Below are 22562 nucleotides of genomic sequence, written 5' to 3'. Positions count from 1 at the left end.
TCTCTGTTCTCTCTTATATATGTTTTATTGCCCAAAAGATTTTACCTTTGAGTTATTAGTATGAATGGTAAACCGTGTTAGGAACCATGGGAAATGTAGAAAAAAAATAAAAGCACAATTTCTGTACCCAGAGAAGTGGAAATACTGTTAGGGAGAAGTAATTATGTGAGAAATAACAGAGGACAGTGAAAGATGAGATATAAACACATAATTACATTCCTTGGACTATGAAAGCTAGGGAAGAGAAGAAGATTAATGTGGACTGCAGACAATAAACCTGAAGCCGAGCTTTTGAAAGACAAGTAGAACTTAGGTAAGCTGTACCACAGAGTTCCAGTCATATGTGTGTTAGGATCTGCGGCTGTCCATGGGGTAAAAAATCAGATATGGGCATGCATTCCCATGAAAATCCCTTAGCAAGGGAGCAAATTATTGACATGGTAAACACAGTGCAGCTGAATTTTCCTTCAGTTTTACCTCCTGTTGGTTGAACTCAAAAAAAAGTATTTACTGTGTGTTTAATAGCCATTATATTGCATGAAAAGTACATATCTTAAACCAGGCAGGTTGGAACATACCTATAATCCCGCCTACTTGAGGAGATGAGGTGGGAGGATTGCAAGTTCAAGTCTACCCTGAGCAAGACCCTGTGTGAAATTAAATAATAAAAAGTCCTGAGGCTGTAGATCAATACTCCCTGAGTTTGATCCCCAGTACCCCCCCACACAAAAAAAACATAAACTACAAGATCGCACAGTCGCTCTGAGAATGGCTAAATACTGACATCAAGAAAGGCAGTCAGGAGCTAAATCTGTTGGAGGGAACTGAATTTTTATCTTCTCCTGTTCACCCTGGGACATATTTTCACTGAGTTGGAATGGCGAGCTGATTGCTTTGTATTTATATTGTCCTGCCTTCCTCGCATTCATCATTAATTTCATATATGTTAAATGTGGATATTGTAAAATCTATCTGAAAAGGGATGGGTTCTGAATAAGTAGAAAAACATTGGCAAGAAGTAAGGGTGGAAAGAATTTTGTGTTTTTGTGAAATCATAAGCATACAGAGGTACTGCAGCAATATGAAAAAAGTAATGGGGCCATATTACAGGAGGTTCTTGAAAACTGGAAAGCGAATTTGAGATTCATATGATAGAAATAGAAGCCGCTGAAGGTTTTTGAAAAATAGAATATCACTATGCAAACACTCTTCAATGCAGATTAATCTGCTAGTGAAATGTGGGGTAGTTAGTGAAGTAGGAATGGAAAATAGCAACCCAAAGACATTATAATACTCTGGAAGAGGATGCTAAAAGGAATTATAAATGAGTCATTTAAATGGAACTTGTCTTGAAATAATTTTATTGCCCTTTCACCTGGCTTGATTGCCCCAAGGTAGTTTAAAGGAACCAGTGTACATGCAAAGGTTAAATACCAAGATTAGTGATTAGTGATTCAGATAGCTACAGCTTTTAGAGCATACTCTTTCATACATCTATCCAATCTTCTTTCCTTCCTTTCTAAGTTTATACTTAACAGTCGAAAGTCCATAAGATGTTGATAGTATTGAATTAGGTGACGACTAGGAAAGTGCCTCAAAAATTCTGAAAACAAGTTTGAAATGTTAAGATTATTTTATTACCCATTTGTCATGCATTGTGGATCTCTTAAAATCATATTTTAGTTAAATGAATGGATTTATGCATTTATATATTTGAAAATAAATAGTGTGTCCTTCAGTGATCTAGTTTGTAACTATTCTGCCTTTACATTTTTATGACAGCATTTCATAGAGAATTAATTCACCAAAACATAAGAGATCCTTTTTGGTTTCCTCTGTGATACCCTTAATGAAAGATTTGCAACTCCAACAGTAGACATTCTTTGTTTTGGGTAATACCTCCTTTGTTGTCTCATAAGACAGTATTAAGTCATAGTCATATTATTAAGTAATATTCATGTACTGAATTTTCAGTACTTCACATATACTCAGTTCAAACTAACCCTAAGTACTTACTTTCTTTTGTTTCAAAAGTCAGATAATCTTAGGAACATTAATCAAAAAGTTCATCCATCGGGGCTGGGGATTTAGCTCAGTGGCAAAAGCGCCTGCCTGGCAAGCGCAAGGTCGTGAGTTCGGTTCCTGGTACCGGAGAAAAAAACCAAAAAAAAAAAAAAAAAAAAAAAGTTCATCCATCGAAACATTTCATGGACATACCCTGGTCATTGCTTTCAGAGTTTAGTTGACCTAAGTAACTGACAGTATTGACATCTAATTATAGTTTTTTTTTCCCAGTGTAGGGTCCTGGCAGGCAAGTATCTTTTATTCTCCAATTACAATACTACAGAGTGTCATACATGTATAACTTTCAAGTCTCAGAGCAAAATATAAAAATTTTAAGACCATCTCATGTTTTTGTTCCCTTCCAGCATCTTAACTTACATAAATTATCTTTGGGAATAAAATGGTCTTATCTTATTTTGAAGTCTATTAAAACCATCTTTTCCTAACTGAATAAAAGAATTGTTGCATGGCAACTGGCCAAGAGTCACAGCCTGCGTGACAGACACCCACCAGTTTCTTTAACTGGTGAGAGCAGATGACACAAGCATGGCAAGGGGAGCCAGAGTGATTAGAAAGCGTAAGGGTGGCTCTCTTTCCACTCCTTCCTGCTTTCTTAACAGTTCTGTTTATTCCTGTACTCATTTCTGATGGGGAATGTTGAAATGAGGGGCATGGAAAGCTATTTAGGGAGAGGGTTTTCTTTTATTAGTTGTGAACTACACATTATTTACTAGCTCTCCACACCCATCCTATGTTTATGTTCTGTTCTTGGGCAAATATTTTATATTTGTTTTCCATAGACCTACTCCCCTCATCCTACACCACTGCAAACCCAAATAAGAGACACAAATTTAGGCTGGGGATTTAGCTCAATGGCACAGCGCCTGTCTGGCAAGCGCAAGGTTGTAAGTTTGATTCCCAGTACTGGAAAAAAAAAAGAGAGAGAGAGAGACACAAATTTGTTTTAGCAGCAGTATTATTTGTAATTCTGAAATGCCTCCTGAAGGTAGAAACTCAGAAATGTGAGTTAGAGCTTGCACAAATGAAATTTGGTGTAATTGTAATGGGTAGAGAGATACAACCATAAAATGACCAAGCAATAGCCAACAGCAAATGCATATATATTTTCTGTATGTATATATATATATACTCAGATCAAAATAGCCCTAAGTAGCTGGTAACACCATTGCCATTTTCAGAGCAGGCTTAACTTTCACTGTATGCATGAGGCTTGGTCCAAACTGGTGAATGGTACATCTGCTAATGAGCATCTGCTAATGTACTATGCTAGGCACTGTGCGGAGTACAGTAATAAATCTAGCCTGTAGTCTACCTGCAAAGAAGCTAGAGTCCAAAGGGGGTTGGGGGAGAGAAAAAATGTGAACGTGTTAAGACAGTGATCTTTAACATTACTATTGTTAGCCTGTCTAGAGTATAATTCTAGAGTTCTTTTCTCTGGACCAGTGGTTTTATATTTTTTCCCTCTGCTATAACCTACAGTAAAAAATACATCACAATCTACTGCATGCTTAAGTACGTGTAACATAAAATAAAACATAATATTTGTAAATATTAAGTATAAAATTTGCAATCATTTACCACTAGTACAGGTAATTTACTCTGATATTTCCAATTCTGTTCAGACCCATTTCCTTGTATCTCCTCAACTTCTCCCACACCCCCATTCTGTTTGTTAACCTTTAATTTTATTTCACAACCACTACTAGGATATGAATTTTGTTTTGGTCCAACATGGCTTTACCCTAAGCTCCTAAAGAGCAGGACCCAGCACGTGAAATTGTGGTTTTAGTGTTTCTAATTCCTGTTTTTTCTTCATTTCTAATCATGTTTGATATGCAGTAAACCCATTAAATGTACAGTAAATGAGTGAATAAAGGGTTATCCAAATCTCATAACCAATTTTTGGTCCAAACTGGTGAATGGTACAGATATATTCACTATAATCCTGATAGAGATAAGAAATCACCAGTTTTATTCTGCTTACTGTTATAAATGTAACAAGCTAATGAATTACGTATTACTGAAAAACAATTGCATAGTGTCATGGGAAGCAAAAATATCTACTGCCCTCAAGTTTTAATGTATTTCATTTTACTAATAGTCCCTCTTATTTTGCATGCTATTTTTTTTTTTTTTCTTTCTGAGACAGGGTCTCACTGTGCAGTTCAGGCTGACCTCGAACTCCCAATGATCCTTCTGCCTCAGCCCTCCAATGCTGAGATTACAGGTGTGCCTCACCACCACCCAGCTCTTTAGCATGCTATTGAGGATTTTTCTAAAACCATGATTTAAGGAATGAAGTCTACCTTCAATTATTTATAGTTTAAATTAATGCAAATAAAACTTCCTGGCTTGCTGTGCATACTCATTAATAAATATTTCACTGGGTATTAGGAAGATTCAGATTGACTAAATGAGGCTCTTTTTCAATATAAACAAAATCCCTTGTGTTTTTCGCTACTGTACCGGCCCAATTGTTATGTCTGGCTTTCATTAAGGTAAATGAATGTTAGATGGGTGCACCAACAGAGCTGTGGATCCTGTGGGAACCAGCCAGCGGGTGGGCTCTGCAGTGAGATAATCCTCCAGTTAAAACAAATTTAATCTCATTAGCAAGGTAATTGTGCTGTTAGGGGAAATGGCCAACCAGGTTAAAGAGAAACCCACGTAGTCTAATTACTCTTTAACTTTTGTCGCTGGAGAATCAAGCATTGAAATAAGAGGCAAAAGATGCAGGTTTTGTGCTTGGCCTAAAGAGTTTGGAGTCTTAGAAAATTCCAGGTCTCTCATACTGCCTAATGCTTACATAATGCATCGGTGTCATGTCATACACATTCTGAAATCTTTTCATGTGGAAATAAACATAGCAATAGTACAGGATCCTGTCATGTTGTTCCATTTTATGTATGCATTCGCCCCTCACTTTTCCAACAAAGCTATATACATCAGACTTCATCAAAGGATTTTTTTGGTCTGTTCATGCACACATGCACTGTATGTGCATGTGTGTGTGTGTTACTGTGTGTAACTGTGTGTTACTGGAGACTAAATCCTGGGCCTTTGCGCTGAGCTACATCCCCACCTTTTCAAATATTTTTTTTTTTTAATTGAGACTAGGTCTTGCTAAGTTGCTGAACTGCCCTGACCAGCCCCAAACTCATCATCCTCCTGCCTCACCTCCCCAGAGTAGTGGGAAGCATGTACCACCATACCTGGTTTCAACAAGGTTTTAGAACTGTTCAGCATATATTAGTGCAGGAGAATGTCCTATAACTGCCAAAGTGTCTAAAATTTAGTTATGAAAAATGTAGCTTTCCTTATTTCTGCTCATCAGGACATTTTCTTGTATCAAGTCATGACCATATATTTTATATTGATCTAAATTCACATGAATATAGACTTTGCCATTTTTAGGATATGGTATAGAAAAAAGAATGGTAGACTAATTAAGAACCAGATCTGACTTCAACACATGCTCTTAAAACTGGATGGCCATGTGACCTGTGGCAAATTACTCATCTTCACTGCACTGCAATTTTGTCATGTGTAAGTAAAAATAATCATCAGTGTCAAAATAGCCCTCAAAGCAGAATGAGGAGGCCGGGCGTGGTAGCGCACACTTGTAATTCAAGCACTCAGGAGGTTGAGGTAGGAGGATTGTTTTGAATTTGAGACCAGCCTGGGCTACAAAGTGAACTTGAGGCCAGCCTGAACTGCATAGTGAGACCCTGTGTCAAAAAGACAAAAAACAAAACAAAGCAAAAAACCAAAGCAGAATGAGGTTCAAATATGTAAAAGTCCTTTGTGAGTGTATATTTACTGACGTTATATGACTTCACATATCTTCTAGGCACAGCTTTTTCATGAGCAGCAGATGATAATTTAGTTAATTAATTCATTAGATATTTGGGACACTTACCATCACATGTTGTAGTTTTACTGTGTATTTCATGAATGATTTTTGCCAAGAATTCATGAAAAACAAACAATAAAATGTACTTTGCTGCATTTTTTTAAAAATAGAAAGAAAATACACTGAATGCCTCCTATCAAAGAAGACACCAGTGAAACTACGTAAAAACTCACAAAGGTATCAAAAAGTATGGATGCCTTGTAGTGTAGTAACAACCTGAATTCATAAATGGTCAATGCAGAACCAACTGTGGTACTTGGGGCTGTCATGCCTATGGCTGTAATTTTCCTTCTTAACCTCATAAAAATGCACGATTTTATGTTTACTATCATACTGAAAATAAACAGGAACTGGCTGCCAGTGGATTGAAATGTTTTTTCACGAATTTTGTATAAGAAAAATAGTTTTCTGAATCTGTTTTTCTCTCATTAGGTGGCACTTGAGATTTTTTTATGATAAAGCGTATATTCCTTTAAATTTTTCTGTTGCTTTGAAAAGAGGAAACATGTCTCATATGAAATGAGGTCTTGCATTGGAGTTTTTAAATGTACAAACTACTTCTGGGCCTTTTCAGTCTTTTGCATATTCAGCTGAAGTTACTAGCAATAATTTGCCCAAGACTTTAACCATTGAGCACCTGATTGCAGACAATTACTCTTAAACAGCTGTTTTATCTCGTATGCGTTTTAAATATTTGTCATCAGCATAATCCAGAAGAATATCAGTTTATTAGGAATGTTAGACCTAATACCTAGTATCTTTATCTAATATCTAATAATATTTTAATCTTAATTCTTTTATAGGATCTACTTTTTCTTTAGAAATGCTATGTAGTCCATCATTTTAATGCCTTCACCATTGATACATATGCACTTGCAAGTTATCATCCAGACAGCAATGACTGTTCTCTTTCTATTTTATGCAATATACAAATAAAATAACCTTTACTTTTCTATGTCTCAGATTTAAATTTAAATCTGTCATTTAACCTTACAGAGAATGTGAAAACTTGAATAAAATGGAATGGTAGGAATAATAAAACCTTTAATTCCTATCTAATAAGTGGGCCTATTTGAAATTATCTGTAAAGAAGGAAATGACTAATGCCTCTAGGAAGAACAGAGTATGATAAGAATGGAATGCTGGCTGAGATGAATTAAAAATGTTTATCTTAGTTCCATTTGATATTAACTTGATATTATGTGAGCCTACTTTTTAGTGTTAAAACCCTAAGAGTGTAATATGTTAATACATGGCCAAAAGTGACTCTAAACAATGATAATCTTTTCTTTATAGGGAAAGGCTCTATGAGAAGTAAATTTTTGGAAAACTTTGAACCACAATAGAATAATAATAACCTTGTGAACATTGTTTAAATTATATGTATATACATATTACTGAGAAAGTGTGGATAGGAGTGCAGAGAAAGGAACCGCAGTGATATCAGAAGATAAAGATTGTCATCTACAGGATCACTTACAACTTTATGGGTAGCTTTTGCTTAGAGTGCTTTACATTCAGGTTGGCTATTATTCACTTGATGGTAAACATAAGCGAGGGATAAGAAATAATCATAAGCTAAGTTCAGGAACGAGATTAACTGCCAAATAGGCTCATTAGTGATAATTCAGATTGAGTTTTCCAAACCATTCGTGTACTAAACATAATGAACTCCATCCTGTTGAAGAGCAGTGGAGGAGAGAAATAGCCTACCTGTCTCTTCCAGCAAATATATACTATAATTTCTTCCCAGCAGATGCACAAGTCATGTTTTTGACTCACGAAATATTTTATCTTTTTATTTGATGCCTGAGTGAGGTTCAACTTACACCAGACGAACTATATAGTTCACAATAGAGAGATCTATATTTTCATTTGCTAGTAATTTGTCTTTAAAATTTATCATCTTGATACGTTAACATAATGCATGCATCATCTAATTTTACAGCCTTTTTTTCTACCATTTCAATTGTTTTATCATCTTGTTCGCCCAACTGTATTTATTCCATAAAACGTAGCTTTAAAATAATTCATGCATTGTAACCCCTTTAAAAAGTGCTGTCCTTTAACAAGTCTAAGTAAATTATAATGATAATTTCATATTATTTATTAAAATATGAAGTATATCTACAGCAGTTGTTGTATCATTGCAAACTTCACATAAAATTCTAAGATGTACAAAACACAGCTCTTGCTACAAAGGGGCTTAATTATATAAGAGAGAAAAACTCAGGTAGAAAGATGACAGTGCCATGCACTAAAGTTATTCAAGGAAGTCTCTGAAGCAGGGAAATGAAGCAGCTTGAAGAGACTATGACCAAACTCCATGACCAAATTCCATGACCAAGCTAGGTGTGGGGTGGACCTTGAAGGAAGACTGTAGTAAAAATGATAGTTTTTCAAACTTCCAATCTAGCTGATGTGCCACAATTTAGAAAATTCAGGTGTACTAGAAGTATAGACTGCATAGAGCTCATGAAAAAAAGACAGGCTTTTTTTGTTTGCTTGTTTATAAATATATACAGTACAGAGAAGGCAGTTTAAAAGCCAGTAGGTCAAATGCAATTTCTAGTTTTAGTTTTTTTGGGAAACTCCATAGTGCTTTCTGTCGTGATTGTACTAGTTTGCATTCCCATCAACAATGTAAAAGGGTTCCTTTTTTGCCGTGTAGCCTCACCAGCATTTGTTATTATTTGATTTCTTAAAGATAACCATTTTCTCTGCTATAAAATGGAATGTCTGTGTTGTATTAATTTGCATTTTTCTGATGGCCAGCGATGTTGAACATTTTTCCATGTATTTATTGGGTCTTTTCTTTGGGTGAGGAACTAATTTTTTGAGTTCTCTATGTATATTCTGGATACTAGTTCTCTGAGATATAGCTGGGAAATTTTCTTTTCCCCATACAATAGGTTTTCTCTGCACTGTTGGTTGAAAAAAATCCAGTAGCATATGGGTCCCTCAGCAGAGAAGTCTGTGGATATAGGATGGAAAAGGACATTCAGTGCACTCATAAGGGACAAGGGCCCCTGGATAACGAGACATCCAAGTTAATGGGACACTCACCTGGACACGTGACAGTCAAGAAGCAGGATTAGGGAGAGTACTCTACAGAAATGGCCCAGAATGTGCAGAGACTTAGAGGCAAGGGAGAGCAGGGTACATTTACAGAACTACAAATAGTTATATGTTCTGTGCTTTAGTGAGACTAATATGGTAGCTGCCTGTGAGATAAAATGAAGGAAGCAGAGAATGAAGATGGGAAGAATAGTTAGGAGATTGTTTTACAGAGGCCTGGGAAAGAAATTGCCATATATGAAGTTCTGTCTATGCCTCTCCATCATCTCATTTAGTATGAACATGAATTAGCATGTTAATGAGGGGCTGGCTATTTAGCTCAGCAGCACAGCACCTGCCTGGCAAGCGCGAGGTCATGAGTTCGATTCCCGGTACCGGAAAAACAACAACAACAACAACAACAAAAAAGGATGTTAATGGAAGCACAGGAATGTCTGCTGGGCTCCACCACTGAGCTAATGCAGTTATCATTGTGTCATACAGTATGTGAACAACCCCCAACAGTATGATTCGTGCCTTGTGGATGCTTTAGCCATGATGTCAGCAATGTGAAACAGCATGGTGTTTACCTGAAACGGTTCTGACATATAATAAGGGCAATATAAGCTACTAGCTGTTAATGTTACTGCTGTTTTTCCTGTTCATCAGTTTCATCTTATGTGAAATGTAAATAGTAATAAATAGTGTAGTCCTCATAGCTCTATGTTTTGAAAATTATCTGAAATAATCCATATAAAGCCACTTGATTAGCATATGGTAAGGGCTCCATAGGTTTGAACAGTTATTAACACAGCTCCTACTCACAAAGCCACAGGTGGAAGACTTGCCAGAGTCCTCTGTCTTGCATTTCAATATCTGAAGGCCAAACTTATCTGGAGCACCTCAGATAGAAGATATTTAATAGGTTACACATACATTTCCAGGAGATACGATAGACATTTTGTAATAACTTGCAATTTTTCTTGAGGAATTTTTGACAGCTTTGTATTTTATGGAAAAAAAAGATGAAAGCAAGACTACCTTGCTGTAACTAAAGGAAAATTGAAAAGCTAAACATAGGATTCCCCCTCTGTTAGGAAAGCAGGATTATTATTTTGCCTTTGAGTATTTTATCAGTAGCCTTTATTTATTGATGATGCATATACATTTTGGGAGAGTTAAAAAAAAAGACTACTTGATATGAAGGGTTAGAGTTTAAGTCACTTCAATTTCCAGATTATATGTTTAAAAAATTAACAGCTGTCATTTTAAAGAGGCTTACTTCGTTTTACCTAAAGTGCTTTTCCGTCTGAAGGGAGCACTTAAATGTAGTCACAAATCACTTGCAATATACTTATGCAGGACTTTTAAAAGTTAAATTTGTTGGTGAGCCTGCAGAATCCAAACGTTGTAGATAATATTCTTTTCTCCCTTTAGTTAATGATTTTTACCTCTGTTCTCTTCTAGTCCTAGGCATGAATTTCACTCATTACAAATGAGAGCGCCCAAATCCCTTTTTATTTCATTAGTTCAGCAAATTGTCTCCTAGGGGTATGGGCTGAGGACATGATTGGGCTCTGCAATGATGAGCTTATTTAGCACTTTTACACAGAAAATCTTTATATACACAAGACACAGATAGTAGTTAGACTCAGCATGAACAATTATAGGCTGTTGAGGGAGAGCCCCTTCCTGATGTGCTGGTGCCTTACTCCCATGAATTAAGAGGCAAATGTGCTCCAAAGTGCATTAACCTTTATGGATTTTTCTTCCGTTTTCATGTTCCACTGATTTATGGTCTTAAATATGCCTGTTGCTGCTGTTTCTGAATGAGCCCCTTGTAAATCATTTCTAAATGATCTTTTTCGACTCAGATAATACAAATAAGTTGAATATATCTCGAATCACTTCCGCCAAGGCTTCATTCCTTCTTTGCCCAAGTTATTTTCCATTTTTCTTTGTACCTTAAATGTCATATCTGAGAGCCACTGAGTAAGAAACATTTCTTAAAGGAGCCATTTTGGTGCTGTGTCTTCTTTCTGTAGACTGAGTGGTTTCTGGCCCTTTACCTGTCTTACTTGGGTGTCATTCCAAGGCCTCATTTACCTGACTAGAGCTACCTGGATCGGTTCTTTGTTCAATGACTGGATCACATTGGGGAGTAGATTATATTATGGGGTCTAGGTTGATTTTTTTTTTCCCCATTCAAATCAAGTGTTGTAGGGATTTTGAATATACTATATTCTCAAAAAAGTCCACTATGAGTGGCTACTTTATTCATATGAATAAATATTGCTGCTCCCATTGCACCTTCTACAATGCTGGGTTGGCCGTCCATGTTCAAGGATATTTCCAGTGGGTAACAGCCACAATTCTTGGCTGAGGTGAAATGGAAAAATGGAGCTTTGTGTAAAATGGAATTTGTGATGAGGCTGGACTAAGCAAAGGACTTAGGAAGTGGAGTGAAATTTTAATTAGTTTGTAGTTTCTCTGGATAGAAATTATATCAAGCTAAAAATTCTTAGACTACTTGGTGAAGTGTCAGTAGCATGCACTCATTTGTGCATCCCATAGCAGACATAACTTGCTGCAAAGCGGAGTGAATTAGAAAGTATAGTTCTTCAGTATGTATATCCTTTTCGAGGACCCCTGCTGATGATCTGAAAAGAAAACGTCAAGTTAAATATTTACAAAGAACAATCTTAGAATTTAGAAAATAAAATCCATATGTTAAACATTAAAATGGATTGAGAGTTGGTTGAATGTTTTCATTATTTGCTTTTTGGTTTAAACTGTTTTACAGGATTTGATAAATATTCTTCAGAATCCTATAATTAGATGCTCTACATACAACATTGTGTAGATCTTTTTTTTTTCTCGTTGTCTCTTTTTCTACATGCATAGATGGACATGTGCTTTGTGTTTACCTGCTCAGTGTGTAGAAAGGTAGCAAACCCCCAGGGTGAAAACATTTCTCCAGAGCAGATAATGCCCTTTTGACAGAGTTCCATCTGTGCTCTAGCTTAACTTTGAAGTATTTTCTTTCCTAATGAAATTCTTTTTATTGTCAAAAATTTAATACTTTTTTACTTCCAAAGAACTAATTATTAGCATTGTTTGAAAAACTGAGCTTGCTTGAAGATTGTCTTCTATACCAATGACGCTCCCTTCTGTCAGCCATTCAGCAAATCATTCTAAAAGTACTTCCTAGGTGGATGGATCAAGCAGTATATTGCAGAAACTTAGGGGAAAATAAAACATAGACTTATTCATGAAAATGCTGGGAACCTATTCATAATATTTTAACTTGTGGAAATAACAGAAGAAAAATGAAGATGTTCACTGTACTGTTATCTGTAATAAAACCTGGAGGCAGAGTTAATGTTCCCTAATAGATACTTTGTTTAATAATGTTGTATTTATTAGCATAGTGGATTGAGTTTATAGTAATCCCTGAAGACCAGGAGGAAAAATAGTATGAACAATTGTATTCCACAAAATAAAACACGATATGAAAGTGTGAACAAGAACTAGAAAATATTCTTTCAAAAAAAGAGGTACCAATTAACATTGGGGTGAGGATACATTAGATGGTTACTTTTCTAAATCTTTTTTAAAAAGTTTTTATTTATTTTTTATTTTAAAGAGAATAAAAATAAAAAAAACATTAAAAACAATACAGAATTTCAAAACAAGATGATAGGAAATCAACAATGGTTGTTATATTGCATATTGTTATCTTCAAAGTAGTAGCTCAGATTACCAGATAAAAACATGCAAAATTGGTCAAAATTTTTTTAAAAAAATTGAGCATTAACTGTTCCTTTCAATAAGCCAATAGAAATTAATAGTACAATTACCTTAGCTATCTTGTGTGTGTGTGTATGTGTGTGTGTGTGTGTATATATATATATATATATATATATATATATATATATATATATATATATATATATATATATATTCCTCCTCCTTTCTTTTCCGCTTTTCCTCATCCAAGTTTTTCTTCCCTTTTTTATCTTTTATTTGAAACTCTTGTCCAAATTCTTGGGGAGGAGAGTGTTAGTCAGGTACGTTTTCTATCTTAATTTCAAGAACTCTAAGTTGAGATCAAAAGATATGTTAGGGGCTGGGGATTTAGCTCAGCGGCACAGTGCCTGCCTGGCAAGCATGAGGTCATGAGTTCGATTCCTGGTACCAGAAAAAAAAAATGTTAATTATTTTTTCAGTAATTATTTCCTGAGAGTCTGTTTTGTGCCAGCCATAGAGCACTAACAGGCACTGAGGACACTGCGAGGAGCAGCTTCATTTGGCCTGTGCCCAGAGGGAACTTGGTCAACCCGACATCCATTACTGAGAATTCAAAGTGTTAATATAATGGTCTGAATTGTGAGTATGGATGCCTGTATGGAAAGTAAAGGAGCCAGGTAAAGAACATCACAAAATATACCTCGCTTTGCTTGTATCTCTAACTTCACCAGAATTTGCATAATGATAGTAATAATAGTAATTATAAAAATAGCAGCAGCCTCCATTTCCTTAATAGTTACTATGTGTCATTGTTTGTTCTGAGTGCTTTAATTTTTATTTCCTCATTTAAGCATCGGAACAATCTGAGGTAGGTAGTGAGTGTTACCATATTATTTTACCAATACAGAAAAGTAAGACTAAGTGAGTAAATTAGCCCAAGATGACACATTTCAGCTGAAATACCTACTTCGAATTCCCTGAGTCATTCCTCCTTACACAGTGACAGTGAGTGATGTTCACCTCCAGGATGGCTAGGGAAGTCATTTTTTGTGTGTTTCCTTCCTGCTCAAAGAAGAGGAAGTCTTCCCACTTAATGTTTTTAAACTTCAGTTTAAAAATTTTTATTTTTAATGGACAGAGTTATACATATTTATGGCAGAGAAACTGATGTCTTTGAAATATATATGTATTGTGGAATGGTTAAATTGAGCTAATCAGAGTGCATAGTTATTCATGTATTTTTGTCATGTGAATGCTTAAAATCTACACTTCGGATAATTTGCAAGTATACAAAGCATTGTTATTAAGTGTAGTCATCGTGTTGCGCAGTAGAACTCTTGAATTTACTCCTTCTAACTGAAATTTGGCATGCTTTGACCAACATCTCCTTGCCACCATCCCTCTACCCCAGCCCTAATAACAGCTCCATTTTTTACTAACAAAGAGCTGTTAAGACAGCCCTCATTTTTCTCTTTCATTCTTACCCACATGTTTCAAGTTTTCTACACACTGAGGTCCCTCACAGCTCTGAAAGCAGATTTGGAAATATGTTGAATAGTTCCCCTCGAGTTACAGATGACAATATCAACCTGGATGTGTCACTGGAGACTGATGTATGTGCTTTAGGGAATAAATGATTTGTGTTTGAAAGAAAGCACTCAGCTGAAAGTGATGGGGGCCCCTCTGCCACTGCTGCTTGGAGCCCTTTCATATTTTAGAGAGACTAAAGACAAATATGGAGCTAGAAAAAGGAAAATATGGGTGATTTAGAGACTTCTGTCACTGTATTTAGGAACAGGTTGACTAGTAAAGATTTTGTTCTAGTAAATACTAAAGATTTTTAAAATGTTAAGACTTCTGTTCAGAAAACTTTCTGAAACCCTTTGAAGAAAATAGTTAAGTATTCTGATGATTTTCATAATATCAAAAATGATAAAAAGGTTTTGATGAGTTTGCTTATTGACAAATTAGTAATAGCAGTTTTCTGTTGGAGGCTGACCAGCGGGAACAGGATGCACCTGGATGGTGGATTTCTGTAAAAGTTAGATGAGATTAAAAGGGCTCAGCGTGGTAAGATGTAGCATTTGGAGATCTTAAAATTATGGCCAGGGTCAACTATCCGCTTTTCTTTCTCAATGTTTTCCTGTCTTCCCCCATTCACCCTTTCCTTGAAGATTCATGATCAGGCTTTTACTTCTTTTTCCTTACAGGTAACATCAATTAAGAAACCTTATTATGGTTTCTCTTGCCTTTTTTTTTTTTGGTGGTGGGGCTCAAACTCAGAACCTTGCACTTCCCAGACAGGCATTTGTACCACTGAGCTATGTCCCTGGCCCCGGTTTCTCTTGCCTTTAAGTTTTCTTTTTCTTTCTTGATTTTCTTAGGTTACTGTTTTCACTGTGTTAATTATATATGTATATACCACTATTCTACTTCCTTTCCCTTCTGCCACATACACGTTCACACATGTACACACACACCAGAGATTAATATGCAGTATTTAACTGGTGATATAGAAGATTTTTTTCTACAAAATACTGATTTATTAAGTAAAGGACACTATTAGGTTAAGCAGCTAAATCTTAGGAATTGTATATCATACTTCAAATGTGATCTAATTGGAAAGCAATTTGTGAAATATAGTCTTTGATATGTATAAGCTAATTTTAAAATTTCCTCATTTAATTTTAACCCAGGAGCTAATACAGTCACAGGATTTAACAATCAGCTGATTATGAGAAGTTGCACTGTAACTGGAAATCTCATTCCCCCTCCTCCTGCTTCAGTCTTCAGCCCTGCCCATGCTGCTACAGGGACTTACTAGTTTTTTGCAAGTTTTTCTTGGTTATCTTTACGCTGAAGTAAACAAAATAGGATATATAATTCTTATACAGGAGTTTTGTTGTAAATTTTACTAAATACATACTGATCTGCACCCAATCTTGTGCCATAAAAGCAATGCTAAAATAATCTGTCTACTCTGTATATAGATCATCTCATCCCTATTCAGATAAGCTGTCAAGAATTTCCCAGAAGTGGTATCCTGGGTCTTAAAGAAAAAATGCATTAGTAATTTTGAGTGTTAGTACTAACTTGCCCTTCATAAGGGTTGTACTATTTTTTACTCCCACCAGTAATATCTAAGAATACCTCTTTTCCCACATTTATGCCATCAGAATATGTTTTCAAACTTCTGGAATTTGGCCAGTTGTGTGGATGTAATTGTATGCTTTCCATTTTTCTTACTATGAATGAATTCAAGAAATTTTTCATATGTTTAATAGCTATTGTATTTCTTTTACTGTAAATTGTCTTTTCATGTTCTTTGATGAGTTTTCTACTGGTTTCTAGCGATCATCTGTGGTATAAGTTGGGGAAAAATCTTCTTAGCTATTCATCTTTTGTCTTTATTTTATTTTCTTGTACTTTATTTTGCCCATCCTATTTTTTGAGAAAACTTTAAAGGTAGCACTTGCTTTATATAGCACTGTGGAAATGTAAAAATCACCATGCAATCAAAAGCCATTCAAAGCAGTCTTAGTTAACAATCACAGATGTTGTATTGTTAGTGGTAGTGATGGTGCTTTTTTTTTATTTGTTTGTTTGGTTGGGTTTTTTGGAGGTTTTTTGAGACAGGGTCTTTACGAGGTCAGGCTGGCCTCAGACTCATCGCAATCCTGTCTCAACCTCTGGAGTGCTGTGCAGGCATGCACCACCACACCCAACAATATAAAAAACTCTTACTGTCATGAATAAATGTATATGGAAATGAAAATAAGAAATTAGGGTCTATTTAGTATATATAACATTAGAAACAGAGTTAAAGTTCTTTACTTCTTTTTAAGTATCTGACAAAGAATGATGTGAAGAATGCTTGCTGCCTTCAGCTTGTGTACTTCGTTACTCCATAAGTGTCTTTTCCATGCCTCAGCCAGCCGTTATGGTTCTTTTGCATTTGGATCAGCTGCTAGCATTTTGTGCCTTGTATTTTTCTTATTGTAAAGTATCACTAGTAGTTCCTTAAATATGAAGTCTTTTGTTGGCATCACTTCCTCTGGCATCCCCTCCCTTTTCGTCTTCCTCCTCTCTTTTGTCACAGCCATTGTCCTCACTTACTTTGAGAAGTTTGCCTTTTCTGTGGCTACATACATCTCTTAGATGGCAAATGTGTCAAAATTTCCACAATCACCATTTCTTCTAAACTCTGTTTGCATTCAGGTCAGATTCCATGTGCTTTCATCACTTTTACTTTTCTTGCTGTATTTTTATCTTTGTCGGACAATTCCCTTTCACCTATAGTTCTTAATAAAATGTCATATGGGCTTATCACTGGGAGACAAGGCAGTGACACAGCTATACACACTGTTGCACGTACATGAACTGAATAACTGATGTATAGTGATCAGTTACCAGTGAACTTGGAAAAAGTCATGTGATTTGTCAAATCATGATGAACATAAGTTATCCACATAGAGTTATCCATTATAGCTATCACTATAGTTGGTACTTCATGCATTTACTTACAGTTAATGAACTATGATAACTCAATTATGATACTATGGAATTTAAACCATGTTGTGGGGGATTTATGTAACTAGACTGTAGTAAGTTACACTTGTGCATATCAAAACACAAAAAGCAAGAGCTACCTCTCTAGAAAAGTACAAAGAGTAATGTAAAAATTTACGTAGTTATCTCTGAGGCTTGACAGTTATTAGCATTCTGTTATGTATCCTTTATATGTTTTAACAAAGGAAAGAAAACACTACAAATGAAGTTGACATTCTTCTTTGACTTTCAGCCCCTATCTCATTCTCTTCCTTCTTGCATTAATAAAAATATCTTTGTCTTTCCTTTCCCACCAGTTTAGAAGTCATGTTTTTCAATTTAATCTTTTTTCTACTTCAAAAGTGAAATAACTTGTTTTTTTAAAGAAAATCTGAAGTCCTGTATAGATGAGTAATAGAGTGATGATCTGTTCTTATCTTAAAAAGAGCCAAAGCCCATAGATGCCCCAAGCTGTGCTGTCATTGTTCTGTAAGTGTTTTCTGATATGCTTAACAAACTTTGTGCTCTGTTTGTCTTCCAGGTTTATTCAAGAGATTGAGCACGCCCTGGGACTTGGCCCAGCCAAGCAGTGTCCTCTTCGAGAGTTTCTCACCGTGTACATCAAAAACATCTTCCTCAATCAGGTCTTGGCTGAGATCAACAAGGAGATTGAAGGCGTCACTAAAACGTCTGACCCCTTGAAGATCCTGGCTAATGCAGACACCATGAAAGTGCTGGGGGTGCAGCGGCCTCTCCTGCAGGTGATAATACACTAAAACTTACTATTTTTGTCAGCTCTTTTTATTGACTTGCCAAGAGTTATAAATTAAAAAAAGAAGAGTTACCATCTGTTTCCGTATTCATCAGAGACAAAACAAGAGGAAATTAAATAGGCACTAGGGAAATTTAGGTCTAATATACTTGGATAATGGAAGTTCCTTAAGCTCTCTAAGAAAACAGTGGTTAACTTTGAATGTGGGAGATGGTGAGTCTCACTAACTTGCTGGTAGCTCTTCAATTATTAGCCTAGAATTTGTCCTTGAAAGGCATTGTGTTTCCCATTGGTAAATGCATCCCAGAATATCAGGGATTAGCAGGAAGGAAATTAGTTACTCTACCTGGCCTCAGTTACCAGCAGGAAACACTCTGCATCATTTGAGGCCAGGCTTATTGTAGTGAGTTTGAACCTGGCTTTTCAACATCAGATCATTTAATTCAAATAATGATCTTAATATTGAAAGTCTTACTTTGACTACATAAAGAAATGTCTTCTAGGTGATAGGAATAAAATAATGTTTGTAGATATTTTTATTAGTGGGTTTAAGATATACATTTTGTACATATGTTAACTTAAAGATAAATATAAAACTAAAAGAAAATTAGGTGAGTTCAAATTCTAGCTACACACTGCTATTACATTATAATTTAATCTTTACAGCTTTTCTTCGTGTAAAGGAGCAGTTAGTACAAAAACACATTTTTCCTTAAACTGTACAATATGAGGATACTCAAAGCACAGAAAGCTTGATCTCTGCAAGAAGAAGCTGCATAAATGGGAATTATGATACGTGTTTCAATTACCTACCTACATATGTGTTTTCCTTGATTTTACCTTTTATGTATTTTCAACTTAACAGCAGTGCTGGGCCTTTCTTAGAGATGTATCCTAACTATGAGCATTCTTTTTATGCACAAACTCTTCTTTTATATTGAGCAAACTGAATAGGGACTTCACACCTAGGAAGGTGCTGTCTTGGGCTGTTTGGGTTAGCGGTAGATCTGTTTGTACCAAGGGGTCTGCAAGGCTTGTATACAGAGAAGGGGGGATGCAGAGACACATGCTCAGTCCTCCCTCTGCTGAGCTGTTCTTCCCATGGCTCATTGCATGGCTGAGACCTTCTCTATGAATTTTAATTGAAGTGTCTCGACTCGGGGGAAATCTCTACTGGGAGTTTTCTTGGCTTTCCTACCTAAGGACCACCCCTCCCTATACATTTTCAGTGCTGAAGATAAACCCTATGGACTGTACCACCAAGCCTATCTTTCCACGTAGCTCCCAGTCAGGTTTTGAAAAATAGGAAGCATGAACAGGAGATTGGAAGGTGAGGAGACAATTGGAATAATGTCTTCTCCACTTCCCTTCCTAATTTTATCACGATCCTGACCATGGATGCTTGCCTCTGTAATCAGAGGTCCTACCAGATGGACATTCTCTCCGTAGCTCCAACTCTTACTGGGCTCTGACAACACCATTTCTTCTCTGTGCCCCTGGATCTCTGCTTTCTGCTATTACTAGCCTCTGGGCGCCTAACATCCCTTGTTACTGCTTTCCACCCTGCCTGTACTTCTGTAAGTTCTTTCTTCCTTAATGTTTCTTCAGATGAATCATCTGAACAGAGCATTCTCTGTGTCAGAATCCCAAAGCGATCTCCTTCATTAATCACTATTTTAACACTTTGGGTGTTCAAAATTTTTTTTATTTTTTATGTTATTAATGATCAAACCCAGGGCTTTACCCTTGCTGAGCTGTAGTCCTAGCCTTAACATTTTTTCCCCTTCTTAGCACTTATGACTAGAGATTATGTCTTATTAAACATGTCTATTTTCAGCTTGAGTAGCAAAGACACATTAAAACCCTTAACTAATTGAGCGTAATCTGGGCCATGCCACACCATATATATTTCCCAGCTGCATGTCATCTCTAGGCAGTCTACTGATGTGTCTGACAGATCACTTCCGACCTCTTCACTGTATAACTGTGCCACTTGTTCTTTAAGTCAGTTATTCTAATGTTAAGTAAGAACTTCAGCTTTACCTGTTCTCTTCTGAACTTTGTTGAAATATAATTATAAAGGGGTTGGGGATTTAGCTCAGTGGCACAGCACCTGCCTGGCAAGCGCAAGGTCATGAGTTTGATTCCTGGTACTAGAAGAAAAACAAAAACAAAAAAAGATATAATTATATGTAAGTAAGTAAATCTTGAGATTAAAGCCATCTAAACTATTAACCTCCAAATTTGTCATCAGAGCTAGAATACCTGCTTTGTTATTTTGGTTAGTTTATTACCCTCTCTTTTTTCATCAAAATTTTATTTAGTGAAAGCATAAGGTGTTGAGGGTGCAGAAAATAAATCTGCTTAATAATATCAAAGTTTTTTGGGTCTTTTTTGTTTTTGTTTTTGTTTTTTTCCAGTACCAGGAATTGAACTCAGGACCTCACACTTGCCAGGCAGGCGCTGTGCCACTGAGCTAAATCCCCAGCCCCCAATAGTATCAAAGTTACAAGGTTTAAAAAGCAAATGAAGAGACAGCTTCAAGTTTCAGTGTTTCCCAAATGTGTTTCCTGTTTCTTTGGTAATTTTATTCCCAGCTAATTGAATACAGCTAATCTGCAGAAAAAATAAGAAATAATCCTTTTAAAAATGTAGCTGAGAATCCAAAACAAATAGTAAGAAGGAGCTTGGAGAGATATACGTATATGTAAAAGATGCAGGAGGGTGATTATGTATTCGAGTTTATGAAGCATAAAGATGTCCTTTACAGTTACTCTCTCTGCTAGACTGTCTGGTCCCAGAGTAGCAGGGAGGACGTGCCTTTCCCCCGAGGTAGCACCCAGTGTCATTTGGTATCAGCGCAGCCAGATTCTCTAGGGAGGTGAAGGGACACCTGTCTTAGTGCTGCTTTCATCTGTTTGATGATGGACAGATGCAGTGATGGGAGCCCTGTGAAGGAAATGAAAGGACACTTTGTCCTTGCCCCTCTGAAATGACGTGTGGGAGATACAGGCACGTGTTGTGAGGGGCATTTCTGTGGGTGCTAATATGTATTTGTACCAGCAAATTTACTTGCTATCAAAGAGTCCACAGAAAGGAAGGAAGAAAGTCAGAGGAAGGACGAGTATAAGCACCATTTATAGATGCAACAGCTATGCAAGTATTGGCCCAAAATAATACAGCAGGTAGTACTAGTAATAATAATAATAATCATAATAGTAGTAGTAGCGGTCACAGCTAACATTTTGGTAGTATTTACTATGTATTCACTGCACACTGTTCTGAGTGCTTTATATGCATTGACTATAAGGGCTTTGATTATATGATAGGAGCTTCTGTGAGGGTCTCATTATGTTGAGGAAACTTAGAAACAATGAAATTAAGTAACTTGCCCACAGTCATCTGTCTACCAAAAGTAGAACTGTAACTCACACCCAGGTTTTCTAACCTGGGAGTGTGTGCTCTAAACCAGTTCAACTCAGATCATAGCCTGAGGATGACGCTTATCTGCCAGCTTTGTGTTACTAGTATCCTATCCACAAAGAATTTGATACTAAGCATTTAGACTTTTATTGTCTATTTAGGAATTTGACATTATCTCTTGAAATCTAACAAAAAATTAGGACTTACATGTAATATAGTTTGGTGGGTTTTTAAGTGTCTTTTTTTCTAATAACTCATTGTATTGTATTTTATAAAAATATCTACCTTTCCAACAGACAGCAGAGTTTAGACATTTGACATTAATTCTGTCCTAAATCTCCAGTTCGTAGACTGTCCCCAGAACAGCCAGAACGTTAAATATGCACTCAGTATTTAATCAGTGAATGAGTGGATGAATAGATATGAGTAAATAAATGAATGGTGGTGTCCTCAGTACAATAACGTGTGTGTGTGTGTGTTTTCTTCCATGGCATAAAATGTACACTCTTGAGTTTGATGGTAATGATACCAACCATAATAGTAGATAGATGTAATGATTCTAGACAGTACTTAAATTAAAATGTCATAGTTCTTATGCCTTTGATGCTCCTTGAATAAAGGTAGGATTGAATTTACTGCATGGTCTTACCGTGTGAGAATCCCCTTTGCCATTGTTTTTTCTGTAAATGGCTTTCACCCATTGCAAAGCAAAGCATGCTGATTCACAGTAAACTGAGGAACTCTCTTAAGAGAAAGTGTTATTCATTATTCGTGAATCATGTGGGCCTTCTGATGTCATTCTGGACATGATATCTGGGGTATAGTTATTTAAGCTAGATCTTATATGCCTTCTAGAGTCTACAAATTGTTCATTCCATAGACACGAGGAAAGCAATTGAACCGATTCACTTTAATTTCCTACTTTGTCATTGACTTGGAGATATAGTTCCTGTTTTGTATCTCTGTGTTAAAAGAGAAAGAAAAACATTAAATACTTAATGTTTTTATTGTTTA

General features: G+C 36.1%; 1 protein-coding gene across 1 annotated transcript in view; it reads left to right on the top strand.

Annotated features, from left to right (window-relative positions):
- Positions 1 to 22562, top strand: part of Exoc4 (exocyst complex component 4) — a 734966-nt gene that overhangs the window by 500826 nt on the left and 211578 nt on the right. The window contains exon 11 of the mRNA XM_005377540.2: positions 17895 to 18114. Within this exon, the coding sequence (XP_005377597.1) occupies positions 17895 to 18114 (220 nt within the window). The remainder of the gene's footprint in view (positions 1 to 17894; positions 18115 to 22562) is intronic.

Source organism: Chinchilla lanigera, unplaced genomic scaffold (genome assembly GCF_000276665.1).
Source record: "Chinchilla lanigera isolate Chin_1 unplaced genomic scaffold, ChiLan1.0 scaffold00009, whole genome shotgun sequence".
Classification (NCBI taxonomy): domain Eukaryota; kingdom Metazoa; phylum Chordata; class Mammalia; order Rodentia; family Chinchillidae; genus Chinchilla; species Chinchilla lanigera.
This window is presented reverse-complemented; position numbering and strand designations above follow the sequence as displayed.